The 25,580-nt window shown below is 36.5% G+C and overlaps 1 protein-coding gene across 1 annotated transcript in view; it reads left to right on the top strand.

Annotated features, from left to right (window-relative positions):
• The window catches only part of GTF3C3 (general transcription factor IIIC subunit 3), a 39,778-nt gene that overhangs the window by 2,218 nt on the left and 11,980 nt on the right, over nt 1-25,580 (top strand). The window contains 12 exon segments of the mRNA XM_043577376.1: nt 1,349-1,539; nt 2,398-2,521; nt 10,483-10,674; nt 11,203-11,368; nt 13,942-14,089; nt 14,638-14,670; nt 14,672-14,711; nt 18,819-18,922; nt 20,251-20,422; nt 22,490-22,692; nt 23,255-23,356; nt 24,448-24,583. Of these exon segments, the coding sequence (XP_043433311.1) occupies nt 1,349-1,539; nt 2,398-2,521; nt 10,483-10,674; nt 11,203-11,368; nt 13,942-14,089; nt 14,638-14,670; nt 14,672-14,711; nt 18,819-18,922; nt 20,251-20,422; nt 22,490-22,692; nt 23,255-23,356; nt 24,448-24,583 (1,611 nt within the window).

Here is a 25,580-nt window from a genome sequence, read left to right as displayed (position 1 = left end):
TGTGGGTTTTTAAAAATTTTTGTCCTTCCTCAAACATATTAACTATCTTGTCTATCCAGCATCTTTGGGATTTGACGTATTTCATGTAAGTGAATAAGCTTGCAAATTTTTTAATACAATTATGTAAAATTATATAAAATGTGTATAAAATTTTAACTGTTTCATTGGAGTTTTTCTAAAATATGTTACATGTCTCTGCTTTAACAGAAAATTGGCCTCAAACTTAAGCATTACATGATCATTTAAGGTTATCATTATGAACTTGCAAAAATTATTGTACTATAGTGGCATCCTCAGATAAAAATGAATTATGTCATATTATTTTGTTCCTGAAATGATAATACTATTTTAATAATAGCATCTATTAAGCTTTTACTGTATCCTGGGCATTATTCTAAGTGCATATATTTAAAAACTCACCTCATCCTTAGGGTAAGCCTAAAGCAGACATTATTATTATGGTACTGTATTTATTTATCTACCTATTTATTTAAATGGTACAACCACTATTTATGTATGTTTGTGTGTATGTATGTATGCATATAAGCTCTGTGCTCAGCATGGGGCTTGAACTCCCAACCCCAAGATCAAGAGTTCTTTGGTCTTTCTGACATTATTATTTAAAAAAAAAATGTTTTTTTTAATCTTTATTTATTTTTGAGAGAGAGAGAGAGAGTACAAGTGGGGGAGGAACAGACTAGGGAGACACAGAATCTGAAGTAGGCTCCAGGCTCCGAGGTGTCAGCACAGAGTCCGATGTGAGGCTCGAACTCACGAACCATGAGATCATGACCTGAGCCAAAGTCAGACGCTTAACCGACTGAGCCACCCAAATGCCCCTGTCAGACATTATTATTAACCTCTTTTACAAATGAGGAAACTGAGGTTCAGAGAGCTTAAGTAATTTACCCAAGGTTATACAGTTAGTGATAATTGGAGATGAAGTTTGAAATCAGACAGCTTGACTCTGGAGGCCTTATCTTTAATCACTATGCTATGCCACCTGGTGTGTACCATCAGACTTGTTCAGTTTTTAGGTCTGTGTCTTACAGTTCTTTTATTTATTTATTTTTTCCTCTCTGCTTTTAAGTGTTAACTATGTACATTTCTGATTTCCCACTTAATTCTCCTGTACATCTTAATGAGGCCTAAAGGTTGAGTCAGCAGTTCCTACAGAGTAAAATATATGACTTTGTAACAGATTTCTTCTTTGGGTTGTGTTTTGGAATGTTTGTTCTCTACTTTTACTTCCAGAAAATACTGGATTATTTTTTTTTCCCTTTTGACTACCGAGTGTTCTAATGAGTTTTTGTTTGTTTGTTGGCAATCTCCATGTGTCTTTCTTCAGGAGAAACGTCAGATGGAGTCAGTAAATCAGTTCACAAGGTCTTTGCTTCCATGCTTGGAGAGAATGAAGATGATGAGGAGGAAGAGGAAGAAGAAGAAGAAGAGGAAGAAGAAACACCTGAGCAACCCACTGCAGGCGATGTGTTTGTATTGGAGATGGTTCTCAATCGTGAAACCAAGAAGATGATGAAAGTAAATAATTTATTTTAGTCTTTATAAACATAATGTAAAAATGTGACATAGTAATTGAAAAAGAAATCTTTATTCAAACTGTAAAAAAGGAAATATCATGAGACAACTGTTACGTTTCTTTTTTTTTTTCTTTTTATTTATTTTGAGAGAGAGAGAGAGAGCCTGTAAACATGAGCAGGGAAGGGACAGAAACAGAGGATCCAAAACAGGCCAGTGAGATCATGACCTGAGCTGAAACCAAGAGTCAGACGCTTAACTGACTGAGTCACCTACTTTCTTATGTTTCACCATAGAGATTTTTTAAAATGTAAAACCTTAATTATTGCATGTGTCAAAATACGCTATAGTTTTGCTATTAAAAGTTCCATATTATAACTTTTTAACCAACTTTCTTCTGAGTAGATAAATTAGAAGGAAGGAGGATCTTCAGTAGGTTATAAGTTTAGTGGCACATAAATCCATTTTGCAGCATCAGGTTCTACATTTGTTATTATTCTAGTTAGTGATTAATAATTCTTGACCACTTTGATTTTTACTTTCTTTATATACTTCACTGTGGTTTGAACTTTCTACTGTAGGAAGTTTGTTTTAGTTTTCTGAGGTGTTCCTTTTTGGATAATGTTATACAATATTTCTTTTTCTTCTTGAGATTAGTTTTAGACTTTTTCCTGACATATAGACTTTAATATTAATGGATTAGAATTATAGTCATTTAGTCCTTATTTCTCAATTTAGAATATTGAGAAATTTTAAAGGGAAATTTCAGTTTCATTATGTTCTGCATTTATTAATTTGGTTGGAATTGAAATCTAAGACACTACTATATTTTAGTCTAAATGTCATTTTTTTTCTATACAGGAGAAAAGACCTCGAAGTAAACTTCCCAGAGCTCTGAGGGGTCTCATGGGTGAAGCCAACATTCGCTTTGCTCGAGGAGAACGGGAGGAGGCGATATTGATGTGCATGGAAATCATAAGACAAGGTGTTTTCTGTAGGGGGGATTATTGACAATAGCAGTTTAATAGTGTGCCTTAAAACAAGTGGATGAGCACTTCACTGTACTATTTGGAAAAAATATTCAGAAGCTTGGAAATGATTGTGATAATAGTGATTTGCCATTTTTCATTTTCAGTAGAAATCATTACCAAGAAAATGAAAATCATAGACTTAATGAAATATTAATATTTATTGAACTCATATAGCCTTTTTTTTGTTTTTGTTTTTTAATGTTTCATTTTGGGGTTTTTAGACTTTTGGAGCATTAGTGTTTTTTAAATATGACATGTGTTGAAACCACTTAAAAAGTGTTCTTTTTTTTCTTTCATTTTCCAGATTAGGCAGAGCTAGATTATTTTAATCTACTTTTTGGTAAAAGGCACAATTTACATATGTCATTTTTCATTAAACTGCAAATCTTGGGCTCATTGAAGGATATCTTCAGAAGTGACTCTTTGATTAATCACTTATATTTGTCATTTTGTTTTCCTGACGCGTTGCCAAATGGTGACCTGCGTAGTGGCTTGGGTAATTGTAATACAGTGAACTGTTCATTTATCTTTTCAGTATTTTGGCATTTCATCTTATCTGGGCAAGGGTCCTTTTAGAGGTCTTTGTTTTTTTCTTTGTTAATTTTATTTTTTCATCATGATAAATGTACTCTTTAATCCCTATACCCTCTTACTCACCCCTATCCCCTGACCCACCTCCTTTCTGGTAACCATCAGTTTGTTCTCTATTAAGAATCTGTTTTTTGGTTTCTCTCTCTCCCTCTTTTTTTCTTTGCTCATTTGTTTTGTTTCTTAAATTCCACATATGAGTGAAATCATATGGTATTTGTCTTTCTCTGACTGACTTATTTCACTTAGCTTTATACTTTCTAGCTCTATCCGTATTGCAAATGGCAAGATTTCATTTTTTTTTATGGCCAAGTAACACTCACTCACACACACACACACACCATCTTCTTTATCCATTCATCTATTGATGGACATTTGGGCTGTTTCCATGGTTTGGCTGTTATAAATAATGCTGCTGTAAACATTGACGTGTATGTATCCCTTCAAATTAGTGTTTTTGTATTTTTTGGGTTAATACTCAGTAATACAATTACTGAGTCATAGGGTAGTTCTGTTTTTATTTTATTTTTAAAGTTTATTTATTTATTTTGAGAGAGCAAGTGAGTGGGGGAGGGGCAGAGAGAGAGGGAGAGAGAATTGCAAGCAGGCTCCATGCCTAGTGCAGAACCTGATGTGGGGTTTGATCCTACAACTGCAAGATCATGACCTCAGCCAATATCAAAGAGTTGGTTGCCCACCTCACTGAGCCACCCAGGTGTCTGCCCCCCTCCCCCCCTTTTTTTTTAATAAGCTCTACACCCTACATTGGACTTATGACTCCGAGATCTGGAGCCACATGCTTTACCAGCTGAGCCAGCCAGGTGCCCTTGGGATTGTTTTCTTGATTTCACTTTCTGCTGCTTCATTATTAGTATATAGGAATGCACCAGATTGATGTACCTTGATTTGTATCCTGTGACTTTACTGAATTCATTTATCAGTTGTAATAGTTTTTTGGTGGAGTCTTCAAGTCATCTACAAATAGAGTTTTATTTCTTCCTTACCAATTTGGATGCTTTTTATTTCTTTATATTGAATAATTACTGTGGCTTGGACTTCCAGTACTATGTCGAATAAAAGTGATGAGAGTGGACATCCTTGTCTTGTTTGTGATCTTAAGGTAAAAGCTCTCAGTTTTTTACCATTGAGTGTGATATTGGTTGTGGGTTTTTCATATAAGGCCCTTATTATGTTGAGGTATGTTCCCTCTAGATCTGCTTTGCAGAGGATTTTTATCATGAGTGGATGTTGTACTTTTTCAAATGCTTTTTCTGCATCTGTTGAAATGATCATGTAGTTTTCATCCTTTCTCTTATTGATGTGATGTACAATGTTGATTTTTTGTGAAAACTGAACCACCCTTACATCCTGGGAATATCCCATTTGATTGTGTTGTATGATTTTTTAATGTATTGTTGGATTTGGTTTGCTAATATGTTGAGGATTTTTGCATCTGTATTCATGAGAGATACAAGCCTGTAGTTCTCTCTTTTTGTGGTGTCTTTATCTTGTTTTGGTATCAGGGTAATATTGGCCTCATAGAGTGAATTTGGAAGTTTTCCTTCCTCTTATATTTTTGGAATGGTTTGAGGAGAATAGGTATTAACTCTTCTTTAAATGTTTGCTAGGGGACACATGGCTGGCTCAGTCGCTTAAGTGTCCAACTCTTGGTTTCGACTTAGGTCATGATCTCACAGTTTGTGAGATCCAGCCCTGCATCAGGCTCTGTGCTGACAGCATGGAACCTGCTTGGGATTCTTTATCTCCCTCTCTCTCTGCCCCTCCCCTGCTGATGTGTGTGCATGCACACTTGCTCTCAAAATAAATAAACATAAAAAAAATAAATATTTGGTAGAATTTACCTCTGAAGCTGTCTAATCCTGGACTTTTTTGGTTTTTTGATTACTGCTTCAGTCTCATTACTGCTATTGGTCTGTTCAAAATTTCTATTTCTTCCTGCTTCAGTCTTGGTAGGTTATATGTTTCTAGGAATTTATCCATTTCTTCTAAGTTGTCTAATTTTTTGACATAAAGGTTTTCATAATCTTCTGTTACAATTTTTGTATTTTTGTGGTGTTGGTATTTCTCTCCTTTCGTCTGTGACTTTGTTTATTTGAGTCCTCTCACTTTTTTTTTTTCCTTTTTTTGATAATTTTACTAGAGGTTTATCAATTTTGTTGATCTTTTCAAAGAACTTAGCTCCTGGTTTCATTGATCTGTTCTATTTTTTTTTTTTTTTTTTTTTTTAGTTTATCCTTTGTTTCTGCTCTAATTTTTTTTTTTTTAAGGTTTTATTTTTAGGTAATCTCTGTACCCAGTGTGGGGCGTGAAATCACAATCTGAGATCAAGAGTATTGTATACCCACTGAGCCAGCCAGGTGCCCCTCCACTCTGATCTTTATTATTTCCTTCCTTTTGCCGGGTTTGGGTTTTATTCTTCTTTTTCTAGCTTCTTTAGATATAAGGTTAGGTTGTTTATTTGAAAATTGTCTTGCTTCTTGATGTCCTGTATTGCTATAAACTCACTCTTAGAACCAGTTTTGCTGTGTCCGAAAGATTTTGGATCATTGTGTTTTCATTTGTTCCCGTGTAGTTTTTGATTTCTTCTTTGATTTCTTGGTTGACCCACTTACTGTGTAGTAGCATGTTATTTAGCTTCCATGTATTTGTGCTCTTTCCAGATTTTTTCTTACAGTTGATTTCTAGTTTCATAGTTTTGTGGTCAGTAAAGATGCGTGGTATGACTTCAATTTTTTTTTAATTTGTTGAGACTTTCTCTGTGGCCTAAAATGTGATCTGTTCTAGAGAATGTTCCATGTGCACTTGAAAGGAATGTGTATTCTGCTGTTTTATTATGAATGTGTGTGTTAAATCCATCTGGTCCAGTGTGTCATTCAGAACCACTGTTTGCTGATTTTCTGTTTGGATGATCTGTCCATTGTTATAAGTGGACATCACTTACATCCTCTACTACTATTGTATTATTACTGGTTATTTCCTTTATATTTGTTATTAACTGTTTTTATGTATTTGGGTGCTTCCATGGTGAGTGCATAAATATTTACAATTGTTATATCCTCTTGTTGGATTGGCCCCCTTATTATTATATAATATCCTTCTTTGTCTCTTTTTAAAATTTTTAAAAATATTTTTATTTATTTTGAGACAGAGATAGAGAGTGAGTAGGGAAAGGGCAGAGAGAGAGGGAGACCAAATCTCAAGCAGGCTCTGCGCTGTCAGTGCAGAGCCCAATGTGGGACGCAAACCCACAAACCATGAGATCATGACCTAAGTTGAAATTCAAGAGTTGAATCCTTAACCAACTGAGCCACTCAAGCTCTTGTCTCTTTACAGTCTTTTTTTTTTTTTAATTAAATTAAATTAAATTTAATTATATATATTTTTGTAGATTTTATTTTTTTTAAGTAATCTTTACACCAAATGTAGGGCTCATACTTACAACCCCGAGGTCAAGAGTTGCATGCTCTAGTGACTGAGCCAGACAGGTACCCCAAACTCTTTGTTTTAAAGTCTGTTGTCTTGCTACCCTGGCTTTCTTTTAACATCGATAACGATAAATGTTTCTCTATCCCTTCACTTTGAATCTGCAGGTGTCTTTCAATCTGAAATGAGTCTTTTGTAGGCAGCATATACATGGGTGTTAATTTTTTATGCATTCTGTCACACTGTCTTTTGATAGTGGCATTTAGTCCATTTACATTCAAAGTAATTATTGATAGATATGTATTACTATTTTGTTACTTGTTTTGTGGTTGTTTCTGCATATTTTCTCTGATTCTTTCTTCTCTTGCTCTTTCATGGTTTGTTGGCTTTTTTTTTTTTAACTGTTTAATGTTTATTTATTTCTGAGACAAAGAGAGACAGAGCATGAGTGGGGGGGGGGGGGTGCAGAGAGAGAGAGAGGGAAACACAGAATCCGAAGCAGGCTCCAGGCTCTGAGCCATCAGCACAGAGCCTGATGCGGGGCTCGAACTCACAAACCATGAGATCATGACCTGAGCCGAAGTCGGTCGCTCAACCGACTGAGCCACCCTGGTGCCCCTGTTGGCTTTTTTTAATGATATACTTTGATTCCTGTCTCTTTATTTTTTTGCATATGTATTACTGGTTTTTTATGTGTTTGGCATTAGGTTCGCATATAAAATCTTTTGCAAATAGCAATCTATATTAAGTTGATGGTCGCTTAAGCCCATTCTTATCTCCCCTCCATGTTTTAGATACATAGTGTCATATTTCACATCCTTTTATTTTATGAATGCTTTGACTTATTTTTGCAGAAATATTTTTACTTTTGTGTTTTTTACTTTTCATACTTTCATGTAGGGTCTTTGATTTGCATTCAAAGAGTCCCCTTTAATTTTCTTGTAGGGCTGGTCTAGTGGTGATGAACTCCTTTATTTTTTGTTTGTCTGAGAAATTTTTTATCTCTTCTTCTATTCTGAATGATAGCCTTGTTGGATAGAGTATTCTTGTCTACAGATTTTCCCCTTTTAGCACTTTGAATATATCATGCCACTCTCTTACAGCCTGTAAAATTTCTGCTAAAAAATCTGATAGCCTCATAGGGTTTCCCTTGTGTGTAACTGTCTTCTTTTCTCTTGCTATTTTTATATTTTTTCCTTATTAGTGCACTTTGCTATTTTAATTACTATGTGTCTTGGTGTGAACCTCCTTATTGAATTTTTGGAGGTATCTCTGTGCCTCCAGGAGCTGGATCTGTTTCCTTCCCCAGATTGGGGAAGTTTTCAGCTGTTATATCTTCAAATAAAATTTCTGCCCCCTTCTCTCTCTTCTTCTGAGATCCTTACAATACACATGTTATTATGTTACTATGTTATGGTTGATGGAGTCATTGAGTTTCCTAATACTTCCCAATTTGCATAATTTTCTTTCCTCTCCTTTGCTCAGCTGGGTTACTTACCATTACTGTGTCTTCTGGGTCATTAATTTGTTCTTCTGCTTTATCCAGCCTGATATTCCATTAAGTGTATTTTAATTTCATTTATTATGTTCTTCATCTGTGATTGATTCTTTTTTAGCTCTGTGTTAAGGGTCTCACTGATGTCTTCCATTCTTTTCTCAAGTCCAGTGAGTATCTTTATGATCATTACTTTAAATTCTGTATCAAGCGTATTTGTATCCATTTTGCTTTGGTCTCTTGCTGTGGTTTGGTTCTATACTTTCATTTGGGAGATACTTCTCTGTCTCTTCATTTTGTCTGACTTTCTGTGTCTGTTTCTTTATGTTAGGAAAATCAGCTACTTCTCTTGCTCTTAACAATAATATCCTTATGAAGAAGAGGTCCTGTAGCACACTGTAGTCCAGTGTCCCCTGTTCCCCAGGGCCTCGTGCTTCAGGGAGTGTCTCCTATGTGTGTCTTGTGTGCTCTGCTGTTGAGTCTTGGCCTCTTTTTCTTTCAGTTCAGTTGTCTGCAGAGGCCCTCTTTGCCTATTGTGGGCATTGTTTGGTCCCCAGCAGAAGTGGATTGCATTTTAACAAGGTGTGCAGTGGTCTGCTTGCAAAATGAGACCTGCCACCACTTGCAGCTGCCGCGTTTGAAGTCCCACACAACTTGCAGGTTGGGAGATGTGGTGTCTGTGGTTTGCACTGATCTTCTGGGGGAAGGGCCTGTAACGGGGACTAAGGCCAGCTTGGCTAGGAAGGGTGGATCTGCCAAAGTGCAAGGGGGCAGGGCTTGCTTTAAACAAGTTAGGTAGCGAGTGTTGGTTCCTGCAGGTGGTTGTTGTTTATGCTGGGGGTAGATGGGTAGGGAGATGACGCCTGCTCGTGGAGGGGTCTCCCCGTGATCCCTGTCTCTCTGGGACGTGCTCTGAGATGAACAAATCACTCTCCCTTCCATCTGCCCCTGGTGTCTTTCAAGCTGCTGGTTCTGCATGGTATCTGCATGGCCTGTTTTTTGTGCTATCTAAGGGTAAGGACTTTGCTTGCTAATATCCTCTCGGGTCTCCTAGAGCCATGCTGGTGGATTTTTAAAACTGCAGACTTTAAGTCCCATTGGTTATAAGAACTCAACGAAACTTGGCTCCTCTCGCTTTCAAAGGCAAATATGGGGATTCACCTCCACCGTATGTGGGCTCTCCAGTGTGAAGGTTCCTTCTTTGCACCACTGGCTTCCTTCCTGTTGCAGACGGCCCTCTTTGTCTCCCAGACTGTGTCTTCACACTTCATACCTTCTTCATTGTGACCTCTTCTATACCTTTTATTGTGGTTTTTGTTCTGCCGGTCTTCAGATCGTTTTCTGGATTATTTATGCTGATATCAGTGTTATCTAGTTGCATCCATGGGATGAAGTGGAGTTAGGGTCTGCCTACTCTACCATCGTCCCAGCCAACCTTCCTGAAGGCTTGTTAAACATTTCCTGGATTGGAGCACCTGGCTGGTTCAGTTGGTAGAGCACGTAACTCTTGATCTTGGAGTTGTGAGTTTAAGCCTCACATTGGACATACAGTTTACTTTAAAAGGGGCGCCTGGGTGGTGCAATTGGTTAAGCACCCGACTTCAGCCAGGTCACGATCTCACGGTCCGTGAGTTCGAGCCCCGCGTCGGGCTCTGGGCTGATGGCTCAGAGCCTGGAGCCTGTTTCCGATTCTGTGTCTCCCTCTCTCTCTGCCCCTCCCCCGTTCATGCTCTGTCTCTCTCTGTACCAAAAAATAAAAAATAAATGTTGAAAAAAAAATTAAAAAAAAAATTTCCTGCATTGCTTATTAGGATAACTTGAGGTCACTGCTTTTTCTTTTCTATCTGAGAAACAAGATTAACCACTTTTTTCTTGAGAATATTTTGTTTGGTTCCTACATTGCAATATTATCTTTTCCTTTATATTAGTTTATAGTTGTTTATTTTTGACAATAACTTTGACTTTAATTCCTTGTGATTTTAGAACTTCATTTCAGAAACATTTCAGAAATGCAGATCAACTATTCATTTTGATATCCTGGATTTAGGTGCAGTTTAGATATCCTCAGTCCATTCATTCCATATGCCTCTGTTTGTTGGATCATGAAGATTCAACACTGATGTGCTGATGCTCATTGGGATGAATTCACTCAGTTATTAAGCCATGTTTAGCCTTAGCAAAGGGGGATTTTCATAAGGAGCACATAGTGGAGAATAGAGTTTTTCATGAAATGATACCTTCTAAATTCCATCAAGTAGTTTGTATAATTCTGCTAGGGTGTTTAAAAGAGTTTAATTATTACAAGATCATAATTTGAGCCATAGGATTGCATCATCTCATGCTTCTTTCCTCAGTCAGTGGAATTTGTTTTTTTTTAATTCGTTATAGCTCCTCTGGCTTATGAGCCATTCTCTACTCTGGCCATGATATATGAGGACCAAGGTGACATGGAGAAGTCTCTGCAGTTTGAGTTGATTGCTGCACATTTAAATCCCAGTGACACTGAAGAATGGGTTAGATTGGCAGAAATGTCTCTGGAACAAGATAATATTAAGCAGGCTATTTTTTGCTACACAAAAGGTAATTAAAATGTTTTTCTTATTTTGTTTGATAAAAATGTTACATAATATATTTTTTGATAATTGTACTTGCTACTCTGGGGTGATGTTAGCTGAAATGTATTTATTCCTTGTATTCTGTCGTCCCTATATTCTGTCATCCCAGGGTTAAGTATTTGGAGCCTGTCTGCTTTCATGTTTATCAGCAACTTTATAGTGTGAGCTAATATGGCACAAAAGTTGGTAGAACACTACCTTCAATTTCCTACTGAGATCATTTTTGGTTCTAAGCTGTTCCTTGAGGGTTAACATCACACTAAGTTACCAAATGAAGATTAATGTAGAGATTCAGGTTCTGTCTGGTCTTAGAGTAAACCTAACTGAGAGTTCCTGTGAAGATAGATTTGTTCCAGAGTAACCCACTTAGTTCTATTAGACAATTAGTTTAGAGGATTCATTTATTTTCTGAAAAGAGAATTGGTCATACCCAAGTATCATGAACACCTTTTTGTGATAAATCCATAATTTGTATTCTCTTTTTTCTTTTTAGCTCTTAAATATGAACCTACTAATGTCCGTTACCTGTGGGAGCGATCAAGCCTTTATGAACAAATGGGGGATCATAAAATGGCAATGGATGGTTATAGGCGTATTTTAAACCTTTTATCTCCATCTGATGGAGAACGTTTTATGCAGTTGACTAGAGATATGGCAAAGTAAGTTTGGAGTGAAGTATGTATAGATGCTCCTGATAATCATCTTATTTTACACGTCAAAGCACATATTTGAAGTAGAATATATTTTTTATTGAGGTTAAAAGAAGTGTTTTATTTCCTATATTTTATATTGTGCTTAAATATAGAGGTGGTTTTTTTTTTTTTTTTCAGTAATTTTCTGTTTCCAAGTCGACTGTGTGATTACTTAGAAAAATTTGTATTTACAGTTACCTTCAAGTGTTCTGAAGTTTAAAAATGGGGCATGTTCTAAAAGGATGATTAGGTTCCTAGGTTTCCATAACTTAGTTGATGTACATTTGCAATAATATTAGATTAGTTGTAAATATGCTATTGAAATGTTTGTGGTCTGGGGTTTTCTATAATTGTATCTTTAGTTAGTACTAGAATAACATCTTAAAACAAAAATTTTTCTTTGTGGTTGACACAGCACTGACTGTGGTATATATTTTATTTTAAAATATCCCATTTTCAATGATGTGGATGGAACTAGAGTGTATTATGGTACATGAAATAAGTCAGTCAGGGAAAGACAAATACCATGATTTCATTCATGTGGAATGTAAGAAACAAAACAGATTAACAAAGGAGAAGGGAATAAAAAGAGAGGGAAGCAAACCACAAGAGACTTAACGTTATAGAACAAACTGAGGGTTGATGGAGGGAGGTCAGTGGGGGATGGATTAGATGGGTGACGGGTATTAAGGAGGCACTTATGTTGAGCACTGGGTGTTATATATATAAGTGAAGAATCATTAAATTCTCCTGAAACCAATATGACACTATATGTTAACTAATTAGGATTTAAATAAAAATTTTAAAATAAAAATAAAAGATAAAATATTATATGCTACTATACTTCTCTGACATGCTGTACATCAAAGCAAAGCAGGAAACATTTTGGCTAAATAATGTCTTGTAAGCTCTCTTTTCTAGAGGTGTCTGTCAATGGTATTTCAATCTAGGATCAACCATCTTGATCTGGTTAGTGCAGTAATCTGTGGAAGGGATAATAGTAGCCTGGACCAGGATAAAAGTGCAGGTGGTGAGAAGTAATCAGATTCTGGGTGTATTTTAAGGCTGAACTCAACGATTTTCTAATAGGAGATGGGTGGGTGTGTGTGTATGAAAGAGAGAGAGAGGGAGACACACACACACACAGACAGACAAGGGAAGAGTTCTTAGGACTAAACCCTGAGGCACTCCAGTGTTTAGAAATCAGGAAAATCAGGAGGAAGCAGCAGGGAGACTGAAAGGAAATGGGCAGTGAAGTAGGAAGAAACTAAGAGAACATGATATGCTAGAAATGCATTGAAGAAAGCACTGCAAGGAGGAGGGATGAAATAGTCCAGATAGAGCATGTAAAATGAGGACTGAGTATTGACGTTGGAGATGGGGTGAGGGTTCCTGGAGTATTGGCAGCTCTGGAGAAATTTATAAGGGGAGCAGAGGAATGAGAGGATAATTAGAATGGGTTGTAGGGGTAAGAGATAATTTTTAAGTTGGGAAAAATTACAATGGATTTGTATTCAGCTGGTGTAATCCACAATTGAGGAACACACTGAAGATTCATGAGAGAAGGGACAGTTGCTTGAGTGATATCCTTGAGTAGGTTGGAGAGAATGGGATCTAGTTGGGGGTTTGCCTTATAGGTGGAGAATGTGGAATATATGGCCATGGGTGTGTGTAAGTAGGAAGATGTATTGGGAGTGTGTGGGATGTCATGATCTGGTTCTCTGCAAACTAAGAAGCAAGGTCATCAGCTGACAGTGAGGATCAGAGAGTTTTGGAGGTTTGAAGGGAGAGAGGAGAAGCAGTTGTCTAGGTCTTTGGGGCCTTGGTGCAGCATTTGTATCACCTAGGAGCCTGTCATAAATTAGAATCTCATTCCTGCCCTAGCTCTACTGAATCAGAATATGCCTTTTTACAAGATGCCCAGTTACTTTGTATGCATATTCAGGTTTGAAAAGTACTGCACAAGGTAACTGTAGCAAGACTGCTGATAGCACCATGGGCCCTCTTGAGGCTAGTGATCATTAATTTAGAGTGAGTCCAGTCAGCATGGTCAGCTTGACAAGTGGTTGTGAAGAGTAGGCATATTTGGATTAACAAGGGTTGGGATTTTATCACATGACTTTATCAGAAGGGACAGGAGGACAGGAGAAGTGAGGAGATGCACAAGGGAGTAATTACAGTGTTGGTCTATGGAGAAGGAGGAAAGTGAAGACAAGAGGCTGCAGGACAGTGAAACAGGTAGATCGATGCTTTGTAGACCCCACTGAGGTGGAACAGTTGTTGGAGTTGGGTGATAGGATGAGCTGGAATGGTATGAGGTAGCTTTTGTAGAGTGAGGGGCTTGACATGATGGCATTGTCAAATGGGCATTGCCCATTTTTCTCTGGATCAGCTATGATTATGATTTTAAGGAAAAGTTTTTTCTCCTCTCTGATTTTAAGAAAATGGAAATCATAGGTAATGGATGGTCTGAGCAAGGATGTGAGTTTTATAATCTGAATTAAATAAGTATTCATCCATTTTGTCATTTATTTTTTCAGGAGTTACTATGAAGCCAATGATGTTACTTCAGCTATTAACATAATTGAAGAAGCTTTTTCAAAACATCAGGGTCTTGTTTCCATGGAAGATGTTAATGTAGCAGCTGAACTATATATTTCTAACAAACAGTATGACAGAGCTTTGGAGGTAGGAACATGTAATGTGTTTCTCTCTTAGATTTAGGACACATTTCTGCATTTTAGAAATTCTTACAAATTGACAATTCGTCACTTGAGTTATAAAAAATTAAATTATTTATATACTAATTTACATTTGTAAAGTCTATATGGAAACAGATTTGTAGATTCTATAGTAATTCCATATGAAAGGTAAAGTATAGTTATATGATAAAAGCTCTCGCCATTATCACAGGTGCCAAATAGCCTGTACTTCAGGGTAGCAGGACTGAGCAGCCAGACCAATTGCTGTGATTCCATTCCTAAGCTGTTGGGAACAGTAGTTTGGTTTGATATAGGGGAATTATGTATCTTCTGTTAAACATTTAGTTAATATGATATAAAAATGTTAATATATCACAGTGGTTCCTTATTTTAAAGAGATTTGTTGATGCTTTTTATAGTTCATTTAGGATGAACTATATATTATTTGAATTAACTGTACAAATCTTTGCATTGTGAAAAGGTTTTTCATATGTATCTATTATATCATTTCCTTTTTTTCTTCCATTCTTTTAGGTAATAACAGATTTTTCTGGAATTGTGCTGGAAAAAAAAAACTACAGAAGAAGGCACTTCAGAAGAGAATAAAGGTTGTAGTTCCTTCTGCGTAGAGTGGATAGTATACATAATCCTCTCTTTTTTATAATGTGGCATTTAGAAATTGATAGTTAAATGTTCTCATAACAAGTTGTCCCAGAAGCATTTTTTTCTTTATAGAGATTTCATATCCTTTTCCTATGGATATTTACTCACAAGACATCTTTTTAAAAAATTGTTTTCGGTCCCTTTTTACTTCTCAGTACATCCATTTGAATATGGCATTTCTCATTGATCCAGGTCTTTTTAGTGATACGTGAACAAAGAATGGATTACTGAGCAGCTATCAAAAACATTTGGATATAAAGCAATTTAATTTTTAGGAAGGACTTAAAATACTCTCCTTGAATAAAATCTACTTCAAACTTAAGCATTCACATAAAAAGTAGAAACTGATATGATTACTATCTTTGAAAACTTAAAATATGTAGTTAGGGATCTGGCTAGAAAGTCATACCTGAAGTATGGCTTGCAGTATCTCTTTCAGCTTTTTCCTTTGTATCACACCCAGTAACCTGTTCTGTGCAAATATTAGCATGCAAGACCCTGTCTGAGGTTGTAATAAAATTGAACTCTGGGAAAAATAGATGTCCCTTTTCTTGTGAGGAAATTCCTATGTAGTACCTTCCACCTCTACCCCATGAGGCTTTTGGTGGTGGTGGGGAAGTGGGAAGACACTTGTTACCTGAGTACTGCCTGCTTCAAAATACTTCTCTCCCTGGCAGTCATGAAGCCTAAAAATTCCATCATTATATAATTCTTTGGGTTAAGGTATAATTATTCAAAAACAAAAGCCTTTTTTTTTTTTAAAGGATCTATCCTAATGTAAAGTAGTAATTCATTTTTACAGTCAATTTGTGTGCTAATTCATAGAGAACAAGGCACAAATAAGACACGGGAAAGATAAATATTGAAGTGAAAAGTTGTTGGGGAATGAAGAGCCCAGTTCAATAAGAGTTTCTTATAAGATTCTATGCTGGGTGTGTGGGGAATATACAGAGGATGAGTATATTTCCTGCCCTTAAGGACATGGGGGAGTGGGATTCAAATGAAATGTATACAATTTAATTTTAATAGGAACAGTGTGATCATCTCTGTAGTAAACCTGACATTATGGGAAAATAGAGAAAAGCAATATACTAAGATCAGAGGAGGTTTCTAGAAGTATAATTTAAGTGAACACCCAAGAGGAGGTGCATATCAGACTGAGGTCCCAGGGTGTAGGAGCACTACTTGGTATGGACAGGATTAGATAAGGTGCTTTGGTTGAGGATCTTGGATAATGAATGAGTAGTGAATGAGTAGTAAAGAGTAGGAATTATAATGCCATGAGAGCATGCATTAGGGTCTCTGAAGGACTCATGTCAATTTTGATAGTTTTCTTGGACCTGGCCTAAACTAGAGTTGAGTCTCAGTTAAGTTGTTTTGCAGCCATAATTTTTCTTTTTTTTTTTAAGTTTATTTATTTTGAGAGAAGGCATGAGTGGCGGAGGGGCAGAAAGAGAGAGGGAGAAAGAATTCCAAGGCTCCGTGCTGTCTGTACAGAGCTCAAACACGGGGCTCGAGCCCATGAACCGAGAGATCATAACCTGAGCCAAAATCAAGAGTCAGATGCTCAACTGACTGAGCCACCCAGGCGCCTCTGTACTTTCTGTTTGAGATCTTTCTTCTAAAAAATTAAGTCATGTTGAAATATACTGCTATTATTTTGAAAATATTAAGGAAAAATAGAATTATGTTCAACTTGTAATTGTAAATATGTTTGTTAGTCATTTTGTTTAATATATTTTGCTGAGTTTCATTGGCCATTTCTCCTTCTTCCTTCCTCCCTACCTCCCTCCCTACCTCCCTCCCTCCCTCCCTTCCTTTCTTAATGATTTAACATATATGAATTCAGGAAACATCTTAACATAAATCAACAACATGTCACAGTTAAAGTAGTGGTGTTTGTCTCTCTTAGTATATAAAATAATGGTGCATCTGAAATCGGGCATCTTAGAGTTGATAAAATAACTTTAAAGAAAGAGATAATCCAGACAACTAGGACATTAAAACACTTTCAATGTAAGCAAAATTTGTTTTTCATATGCATTTTTGAAAATGAGAACATTTATTGGTGGATTAATAAGATTTTCCATTGAGGTTCACAATAAAATGAGGTTTAAAAGATACTGCTCTTAGCACGGAGCCTGCTTGGGATTTTCTCTCTCCCTCTCTTTCTGTTCCTCCCCTACTCATGCACACACACACTCTCTCTCTCTCTCTCAAAATAAATAAATTTAAAAAAAGATACCACTGCTATATGTTAGTTGATAAACTATTATTTAAACTGTAGGGGCTGTAAATAATACCTACTGCCTTCTTTAGCATTGTCAAATTGCCACTAAAGTGTCTAAATAATTATTCTCAATCTCTGTACTTACCTGATAGAACTGGTAACTGCCTGTGGACCCCTATAGGCTTCAGACTTCCCTTTGAGTGGCACTGTCCTATAGCATTATAATATTTGTTTATTTTGAGAGAGAGAGAGAGAGCGCACGCAAGTGGGGAGGGGCAGAGAGAGAGAGACAGACACAGAATCTGAAACAGGCTCCAGGCTCCGAGCTGTCAACACACAGCCCAACGCGGGGCTCGAACTCATGAACCATGAGATCATGACCAGAGCCGAAGTCGGACGCTCACTGACTGAGCCACCCAGACACCCCTGTCCTATAGCATTATAAAGTGACCCTCTTATTTCTATTAAAATATAGTTCATCCAAATTCTACTTTGTCTGATGAGATTGTGACCCCTGCTTTCTTTTTGTTTTCATTTGCCTATTGTATCTTTGGTTTGCCATTTTGTTTTCAACCTTCCTGAGTTATATGATTTCAGGCATGTGTCTTATTTTCAACATAACATTGAGTTTTACTTTGTGATTATTCTTGAAATTAAATTTTTGATTTACACATCTGTACACTATATCTTTAATAGGTATGCCATAGCCACTGTCTACAGAAGAAATAGGCTGTGCATATAGTTGTGAGTCAGATTAGTCCTTATCCTCGTGGAGCTTATGGTCTAGGTAAATTTAAATTTTAGGACTCTGTTTGAGGAAAATAAATGTCTTAAGTTGGTTTCCTGTAACAGTTATTATATTGGAGCTTAGAGATAAAAATAATCTCTTAATTAAACTTGTCCAAATCCTTCCAGGACTTCATAGTTTTAGGGAATTCTATAATTTATATGGCAAATTCTATAAAACATGAGTTATTTCATTTTAATATAATTGTAGGTTTTATTCTGCCACTTAAGATCAATCTCTGATGTTTCTCTATGCTTCAGTGTTTTTTTGTTGTTGTTGTTCTGAAATGGAAACTTACTCGGAACTTACTAGACTTTACAAAATACAAAATATTTTAAATGTGGATAAAAATTCCTTTGACTGATTTCTCAGGGCTTTAAAAATTGTTTTACCTTGGGGCACCTGGGTGGCTCAGTTGGTGAGTGTCCGACTTTGGCTCAGGTCATGATCTCGCAGTTTGTGGGTTTGAGCCCCACATCAGGCTCTGTCTGTGCTGACAGCTCAGAGCCTGGAGCCTGCTTCAGAGTCTCTGTCTCCCCCTCTCTCTGCCCTTCCCCTGCTCAAAAATGAATAAACGTTAAAATTTTTTTAACTGTTTTACCTTAATGAAGTTTTAGAAAATAACACAACATTTAATTTATTCCTTTCTTAGCCTCTTTATCATAAAGACTGAAATGAGGCTTTTGAATTCAAAAAGAAAGAGTGTATATATTCTTGTTGGTCATTTTTGTCTTTCTCTTTTTTTTTTCTCTGTAGATTTGATAGAAGGTGTGGGAGTTTCTGTAGGTTTCAGATAAGTGGATAAAGAAAGTATTAGGAAAAGAATTGGAAGGATAATTGCTACCAAAGGACAGACTGAAGAGAATATAAAAACCTAGTAATAAGAGTTGGTCCAACTTAGAATTGACTACAGAATCATTTGCTCTGAATGAAGTAAATGAGATCTTATGTAGAAGATATAGAGCTTGCTTCATTTGCCCTACATTCTAAGCTTGTATATAGGAACTGCTTTTTGCCTGTCTTTCTAATCCATAGCTGGTGAAAATGTTACCTGCACTATACCTGATGGTGTGCCAATAGATATCACAGTGAAGTTGATGGTCTGCCTTGTACATCTCAACATTCTTGAGCCACTTAATGTAAGTAACATTAAGATCTGCACTTGAGATACTTCAGATAAAATCACATTATTTTCTTTAGATGACAAGTAATTGTAAGTTTACCCTAGATTTCACATTTTTCAGTAACCCAGGAAGTCACCATAAGCATCAAATTATTTGTGTGTGAATATCTTACAAAAGCTGAACTGGGCTTGTAATAATTTGTTTCTCTTTTCTTTTTTTAAGTTTATTTATTTATTTTGAGAGAGAAGGAGAGAGTGTGCGCATGTGAGCTCAGGAGGGGCAGAAAGAGATAAGGGAGAGAGACAACCCTAAGCAGTCTCTGCAACGTCATTGCAGAGCCCAGTGGGGGGCTCGGACCCACGAACTGTGAAATCATGACCTGAGCCAAAACCAAGAGTTGGATGCTTAACCAACTGAGCCACCCAGGTGCCCCTTTTTTCCTTTTTAAATGAGAACAATCCAGAGATCAGAATTTGAGATTGGGCTTTTTAGACAGTTGGTAAATTCTGAAAGTTCTTCCCTTTTGCCAGCTTTGGAGTATTTCGTTGAATAAAAAATTTATTGGGCATCTGCTTTGCAGACCTTAGGATAAGGTATTGAATATAATACACAAACCCTGCCCTCATGGATCTTTTATTCTAATGGGGGTAAATGGATAACAAAATAAATATGCAATATATAGGATGTTAGTTGGTGGTACATACTCTGGAAAAAATCAAACAGTGAAGAACAGAGAATATTGGGAGTAGGAGGGCGGTCAGGAAAGCCCTCTCTGAAAAGGTGACCTTTGAATAATGACAGAAATATCAGCAAACACAGAGGCCCTGAAGCTTGGGTATGTTTGTCTTAGCAGAGAAAGAGCACAGCAAGTCAGTGTTATCTTAGCTCCTGCCATGTCTGCTTACACCAGACCTTCAAAAGTAATGTGTGGCTCAGTCGGTTGAGCATCTGACTTCAGCTCAGGTCATGATCTCACAGTTTGTGAGTTCAAACCCCACGTTGGGCTCTCTGCTGTCAATGCAGAGCCTGCTTCGGATCCTCTGTCCCCCTCTCTCTCTGCCCCTTTCCCACTTATGCTTGATCTCTCTCAAAAATAACTAAACATTAAAAAAAAATACTTTAAAAGTAATATGTTGAATGAGTGATGGTAGTATGGTTCTTTCTAATAGAGAAATAGAGATTCAGAAATGAATAGAAAAATGGTTATTTAAAACTGTTTTCATTAAACCTTGCTCCTTTTTGGCTTGCTTCAAATAACTGATAGACGTGTGAAAAGAGAAATATACCTACATGTCCATATTTGTAATGATTGTTTGACTTCAGACTTTTATTTTGGGGTCTAGCCTCTCTTGACAACACTAGTGGAACAGAATCCTGAAGATATGGGAGACCTCTATCTAGATGTTGCTGAAGCTTTTCTGGATGTTGGTGAATATAATTCTGCACTTCCCCTCCTTAGTGCACTAGTCTGCTCTGAAAGATACAACCTCGCAGTAGTTTGGCTTCGGCATGCAGGTAATACTTCTTTGTGGGAGGGAGAAGTTTTAATCATATAAACAGGCAAGAACTTACTTTCCAAAATGGTAATAATTATTTAAAATATTAATGTCTTGGTAAAAGTGAAAGTATTTCTAGTTTCAGGGCAGTTTTTTGAATATCAGTTTCTTTTGTCTGCTTGTTTTTTGAGTATAGTTGACACACAGTGTTACATTAGTTTTAGGTGTACAACATAGTGATTCTGCAACCCTATGAATGTTAGTATTTTAAATTGTCATGGTATGCCACTATATGATTTCCCCCACATTAATGCTTTGGAAGAAAGATTTACTTAATGCTACCGGAATGAAGTAGGACTAACCATGTCCCTGGTAAAAATACTTTATACAAGTCATTTACCTGTCTTAACCATAGGCTCTGACTTCTAGTAATAGATTGTCAGACTTGGGGTGCTGTCTAATTTTGAAAGAGTTTTTATGGATTTATATTTAATATTTTATTTTGAGAAAAAATTTCATGTATTTTCAGTGTTCTTTGAGCTGCAAATGTGTGCTCAAGATTGGGTTTTATGTATCATTTCATTTTATTGTATCTAAATTTATAATAATCTGAAATAAATCATTTAAAGTAAAAAAATAGCTTAAGAAAAACAACTAAATTTCTTAAACGTATGAAATCCAAAAATATTCTAATGGGATTTTGTATTGAATCAACATAAAAGATGCATTAAAAGTTGAATAGTTTTTGTCTAAAATATTACATGATAGCAGAAAGTTCTAATAGTTCTTAAAATATTATATAATGGTAGAAAGTTTTCTATAACTAGAGAAGCATTGATTGACAATTTGGGTTATTTTGAGACCTATCACAATATGAAATTGCTAAGAACACTTAAAGATAACTCTTTACTGTTTGGATGAGTGAACATGAATACAAATGTAATAACCATCATAAAAACATTATTTGTGATATTTGAATTTAAAAGACATGAGCAGGGAGATGGAGTTTTTATTGCTTACTATCAAAGTTTGACCTAAAGATGATACTCGGGAGAGAGTTGAGAAATTTGAGATTTGAGAAAGCAATTGAAAGCGAAAGAACCATTTTAGGAGGTAATTGTAATGAAAGGGAATGAGATGGAAAAGGCCTAGATTAGTATTGTCGCTGGAGAGTTCAACTGGTAGGATTTAATGACTGATTGGCATAAAGTTTGAGGAATAGAGCCCAGTAACTTCCCTTCTGAGAACTTACCCTGAGGAAATAATTGAGTGAGATGAGGGGAGGTAGTTTATATTGGGTATCACAAAACTCAGGAGCCTGGCAAATAACAAAAATGAGTGAAGTGGGCAAGTGAAGAGGTGCAGGGCTTGGGGGGAGAACTGGAGAGCCCTCTCCAGAGGATGCTGCTGTTTCTCAGCATAGGCTGATGTGCCATGTGGGAACAGGAGAGTGTTGCCAATTCAGATTTGTCAAAAGAATCCGGTAACTTAGAGTTCATAAAAATCCGAAATTTAAAAAATGGAGGCCATGTATTGTTTTTAACAGCACTGTGGCCTAACAAAACACCTCTGTGGGTTAAATAGGTTTGCCAGTTTTTAGACATGGCTTATATACGTGAAAATGTTTACTGCATTGCTATGTATTAGAGTATAAATTCAGAAATAACCTAAATATCAGATAATATGGTTAAATAAATAGTTGAATGTTATAACCATTCAAAATGCTAAGGAAGATGTGGGAAATGTTGAAAGTATAATGCTAATAAGTAAATAAAGCAGAACCTCAAAGTGTATGTATGTGCTGATTACATCCTTGTAGCAATTTGGATTTAGAGAAATCAATAGATGGATCAATCAGTAGATGGAGATTAGAAGGAATGGCTGTTTTAAAGTATTAGAAATATGCAGACATTTCATTTTTGTTATAATTCTTTAAAGTGGAGTATTTTATATTTAATATATTTTATATTAATTTTATATTTAATATAAGAAATATTTAATATTTCTTTAAAGTGGGAAAATAATTTTGGCAAGCTTACAAATCTGTAGATCATATTTATTATGCTTTATTTTAACATTATCTTAGAATGTTTAAAGGCCTTAGGCTATATGGAACGCGCTGCGGAAAGCTATGGCAAAGTGGTTGATCTGGCCCCCCTTCATTTGGATGCAAGAATTTCACTTTCCACCCTTCAGCAGCAGCTGGGCCGTCCTGAGAAAGCTCTGGAAGCTCTGGAACCAATGTATGATCCAGATACTTTAGCACAGGATGCAAATGCTGCACAGCAGGTAGGCCATGTCATGTGAAAGGAAGTTTTCCTTGGTGGATTGTGTTTTTGAACTTTTTCCTCCGTTAAGGATGTGTATACAGTTTGTATCCAAAAGATTTATTTTAGTGTATTAAATTCACTGTTTTTGAAAAGTAATTTTGAATTTAAGTTTCAGCCTCTTGTTAGACACTGTAAGTTATGTGTCTAAAATGTTGGATCTTAAGTTGTGAAAGATCATAAAGCAAATGTTGTTAAGGTTTGGTTTCTAAAAGAAAACTCTTCTGGGGCGCCTGGGTGGCTCAGTCGGTTAAGTGTCTGACTTCGGCTCAGGTCATGATCTCACAGTTTGTGAGTTCGAGCCCTGTGACAGCTCGGAGCCTGGAGCCTGCTTCAGATTCTGTGTCTCCTCTCTCTCTGTCCCTCCCCCCACTTGTGTTCTGTCTCTGTCTCTCAAAAATAAATAAATGTAAAAAAAAAAAAAAAAATTTTTTTTTTTTTTTTTAAAAACTCTTCCATGCAGACAAAACAACTTACAGCAAAGGAATCTTGTCACATTCATTATCATGTGCTTATTTATTTAGGAACTGAAGTTATTGCTTCATCGTTCTACTCTGTTGTTTTCCCAAGGCAAAACGTATGGTTATGTGGATACCTTACTTACCATGTTAGCCATGCTTTTAAAGGTGGGTAATGGTTTTTCCTTATGTTAGTACTGTTGACTGTTTAAATGTTTAGAATTTGATTTAAACATAGATTATAGCTATTTTATAACTGTTCTGCTCTCAAACTTTTGAAAATGAAAGTCAGATATAGACAAAAGACTTAGAGGTTACTGGTATGTTACTGGTATGTATGACCTTTGAACAACATGGGAGTTAGGACCATCAACCCTAACACAGTTGAAATTCGCATATAACTTTTAACTTCCCCAAAACATAACTACTACTAGCTGACTGTTGACTGGAAGCCTTACTGATAACATGAACAGGTGATTAACATATATTTTGTGTGTTAAAGGTATTGTATACTGTATTCTTAAAATAAAGGAAGCTAGAGAAAAGAAAATGTTGTTAAGAAAATTATAAGGAAGAGAAAATACATTTATAGTACTGTACTATAAAAACCCATGTATAAGTGAACCTGTGCAGTTCAAACCTGTATGGTTCAAGGGTTGACTGTAACTGAAAGCTCTACATGAAAGTGTAAACTTGACTGTAGGTAGAGTAAGTGAAATAAAGTCTTTGCTAGTACAAATTCAGAAAAGTGAGAACAATAGTGTTATCAGTTACTGGCTTTGTAGACAGTACCACGTGCCAAAATTGTTCACTTTGCAAAAATGTTTTCCATGTGTGACATCATTTCCAAGTCTAGCCTTTTTTCAGGGAAGTGGTTATGTGTGCATGTACATATGTTATAAGTTAATGTGAATTGCCTTCTTTTTCCCTGCTAAGGTAAGCAGTGTGATCTAAATTCCCTTGGGAAGAAAAAAAATAAGTCTGTTCTTTTTTAGGTGTTTAAATACACAGTAATTTGGCCTTTTTTTTTTTCCCTACTAAAGAAGATTTCAGGTATACCTGTGGTACTTGTGACCCATAGATTTTCTTTAAAAAATTATATGACTGGAGTGCCTGACGGGCTCATTTGGAGGGGCACAAGACTCTTTATCTTGTGGTTGTGAGTTTGAGCCGCATGTTGGGTATGGAGATTACTTAAAAATAAAATATTAAAAAAAGTATATGACTAAAAAAATCTCAAATTGTTATTTTAAATTCAGGTAGCAATGAATAGAGCTCAAGTTTGTTTGATATCTAGCTCCAAATCTGGAGAGAGGCATCTCTACCTTATAAAAGTGTCAAGAGACAAAATATCAGACAACAGTGACCAAGAGACCGCAAATTGTGATGCAAAAGGTAATTACTTTCATTTGCTTTATTGCATAAAATGTGACTGAATTCAAAAAATATTCATGAAATAATACCTGATAGTAACTTAATTGAAAATATACCCTTTTCTGGGGCACCTGGGTGGCTCAGTCTGTTGAGTATCTGACTCTTGATTTTGGCTCACGTCATGATTTAGCGTTGTGGGATGGAGCCCCACGTCCGGCTCCCTGCTCAGCCATAGATCCTACTTAAGATTCTCTTTCCCTCTCACTTCCTCTCTCTCTCTCTCTCTCTCTCTCTCTCTCTCTCTCTCTCCCTCTCCCTCTCCCTCTCCCTCTCTCCCTCTCCCTCTCCCTCTCTCCCTCTCCCTCTCCCTCTCTCCCTCTCCCTCTCCCTCTCCCTCTCCCTCTCCCTCTCTCCCTCTCCCTCTCCCTCTCTCCCTCTCCCTCTCTCCCTCCCTCTCTCCCTCTCCCTCTCCCTCTCTCCCTCTCCCTCTCTCCCTCTCTCTCTCCCTCTCTCTCCCCCTCTCTCTCCCCCTCTCCCTCTCCCTCTCCCTCTCTCTCTTTCCCTCTCTCTCCCTCTCTGTCCCCCTCCCTCTCCCCCTCTCCCTCTCCCTCTCCCTCTCCCCCTCTCCTCTGCTCTCTCTCTCTCTCTCATAGAAAAAAAAGAAAATACACCGTTTTCAAATAAAATGAAATTTCTAATCCAGATCCTTCAAGTATAATAAACTCATTTGATGTTAAAAGAAGAAAAGGAAGGCTACATGTAAATACTTTACTTTTTAAAAATTAGAAGGAAACCATCTGCTTGGATCTCCCTGTGAAAAAACTAAACAGAACTTTTGACCTTTTAAGAAGAAAATATGTTATTTTAAGAAATTTGTGAAGATTAGATGGCAATATAAATTACTATATTTGTCCAGTCACTTCAATTACATGTATTTCATTCTCTGTTAAATTCATTTTTGATAAATGTAGCAATAGTCATAGAAACCCTAAAATAAATTGCTTTGACCTAGTCTCGA

This window comes from Prionailurus bengalensis, chromosome C1 (genome assembly GCF_016509475.1).
Source record: "Prionailurus bengalensis isolate Pbe53 chromosome C1, Fcat_Pben_1.1_paternal_pri, whole genome shotgun sequence".
NCBI classification, from domain to species: domain Eukaryota; kingdom Metazoa; phylum Chordata; class Mammalia; order Carnivora; family Felidae; genus Prionailurus; species Prionailurus bengalensis.
This window is presented reverse-complemented; position numbering and strand designations above follow the sequence as displayed.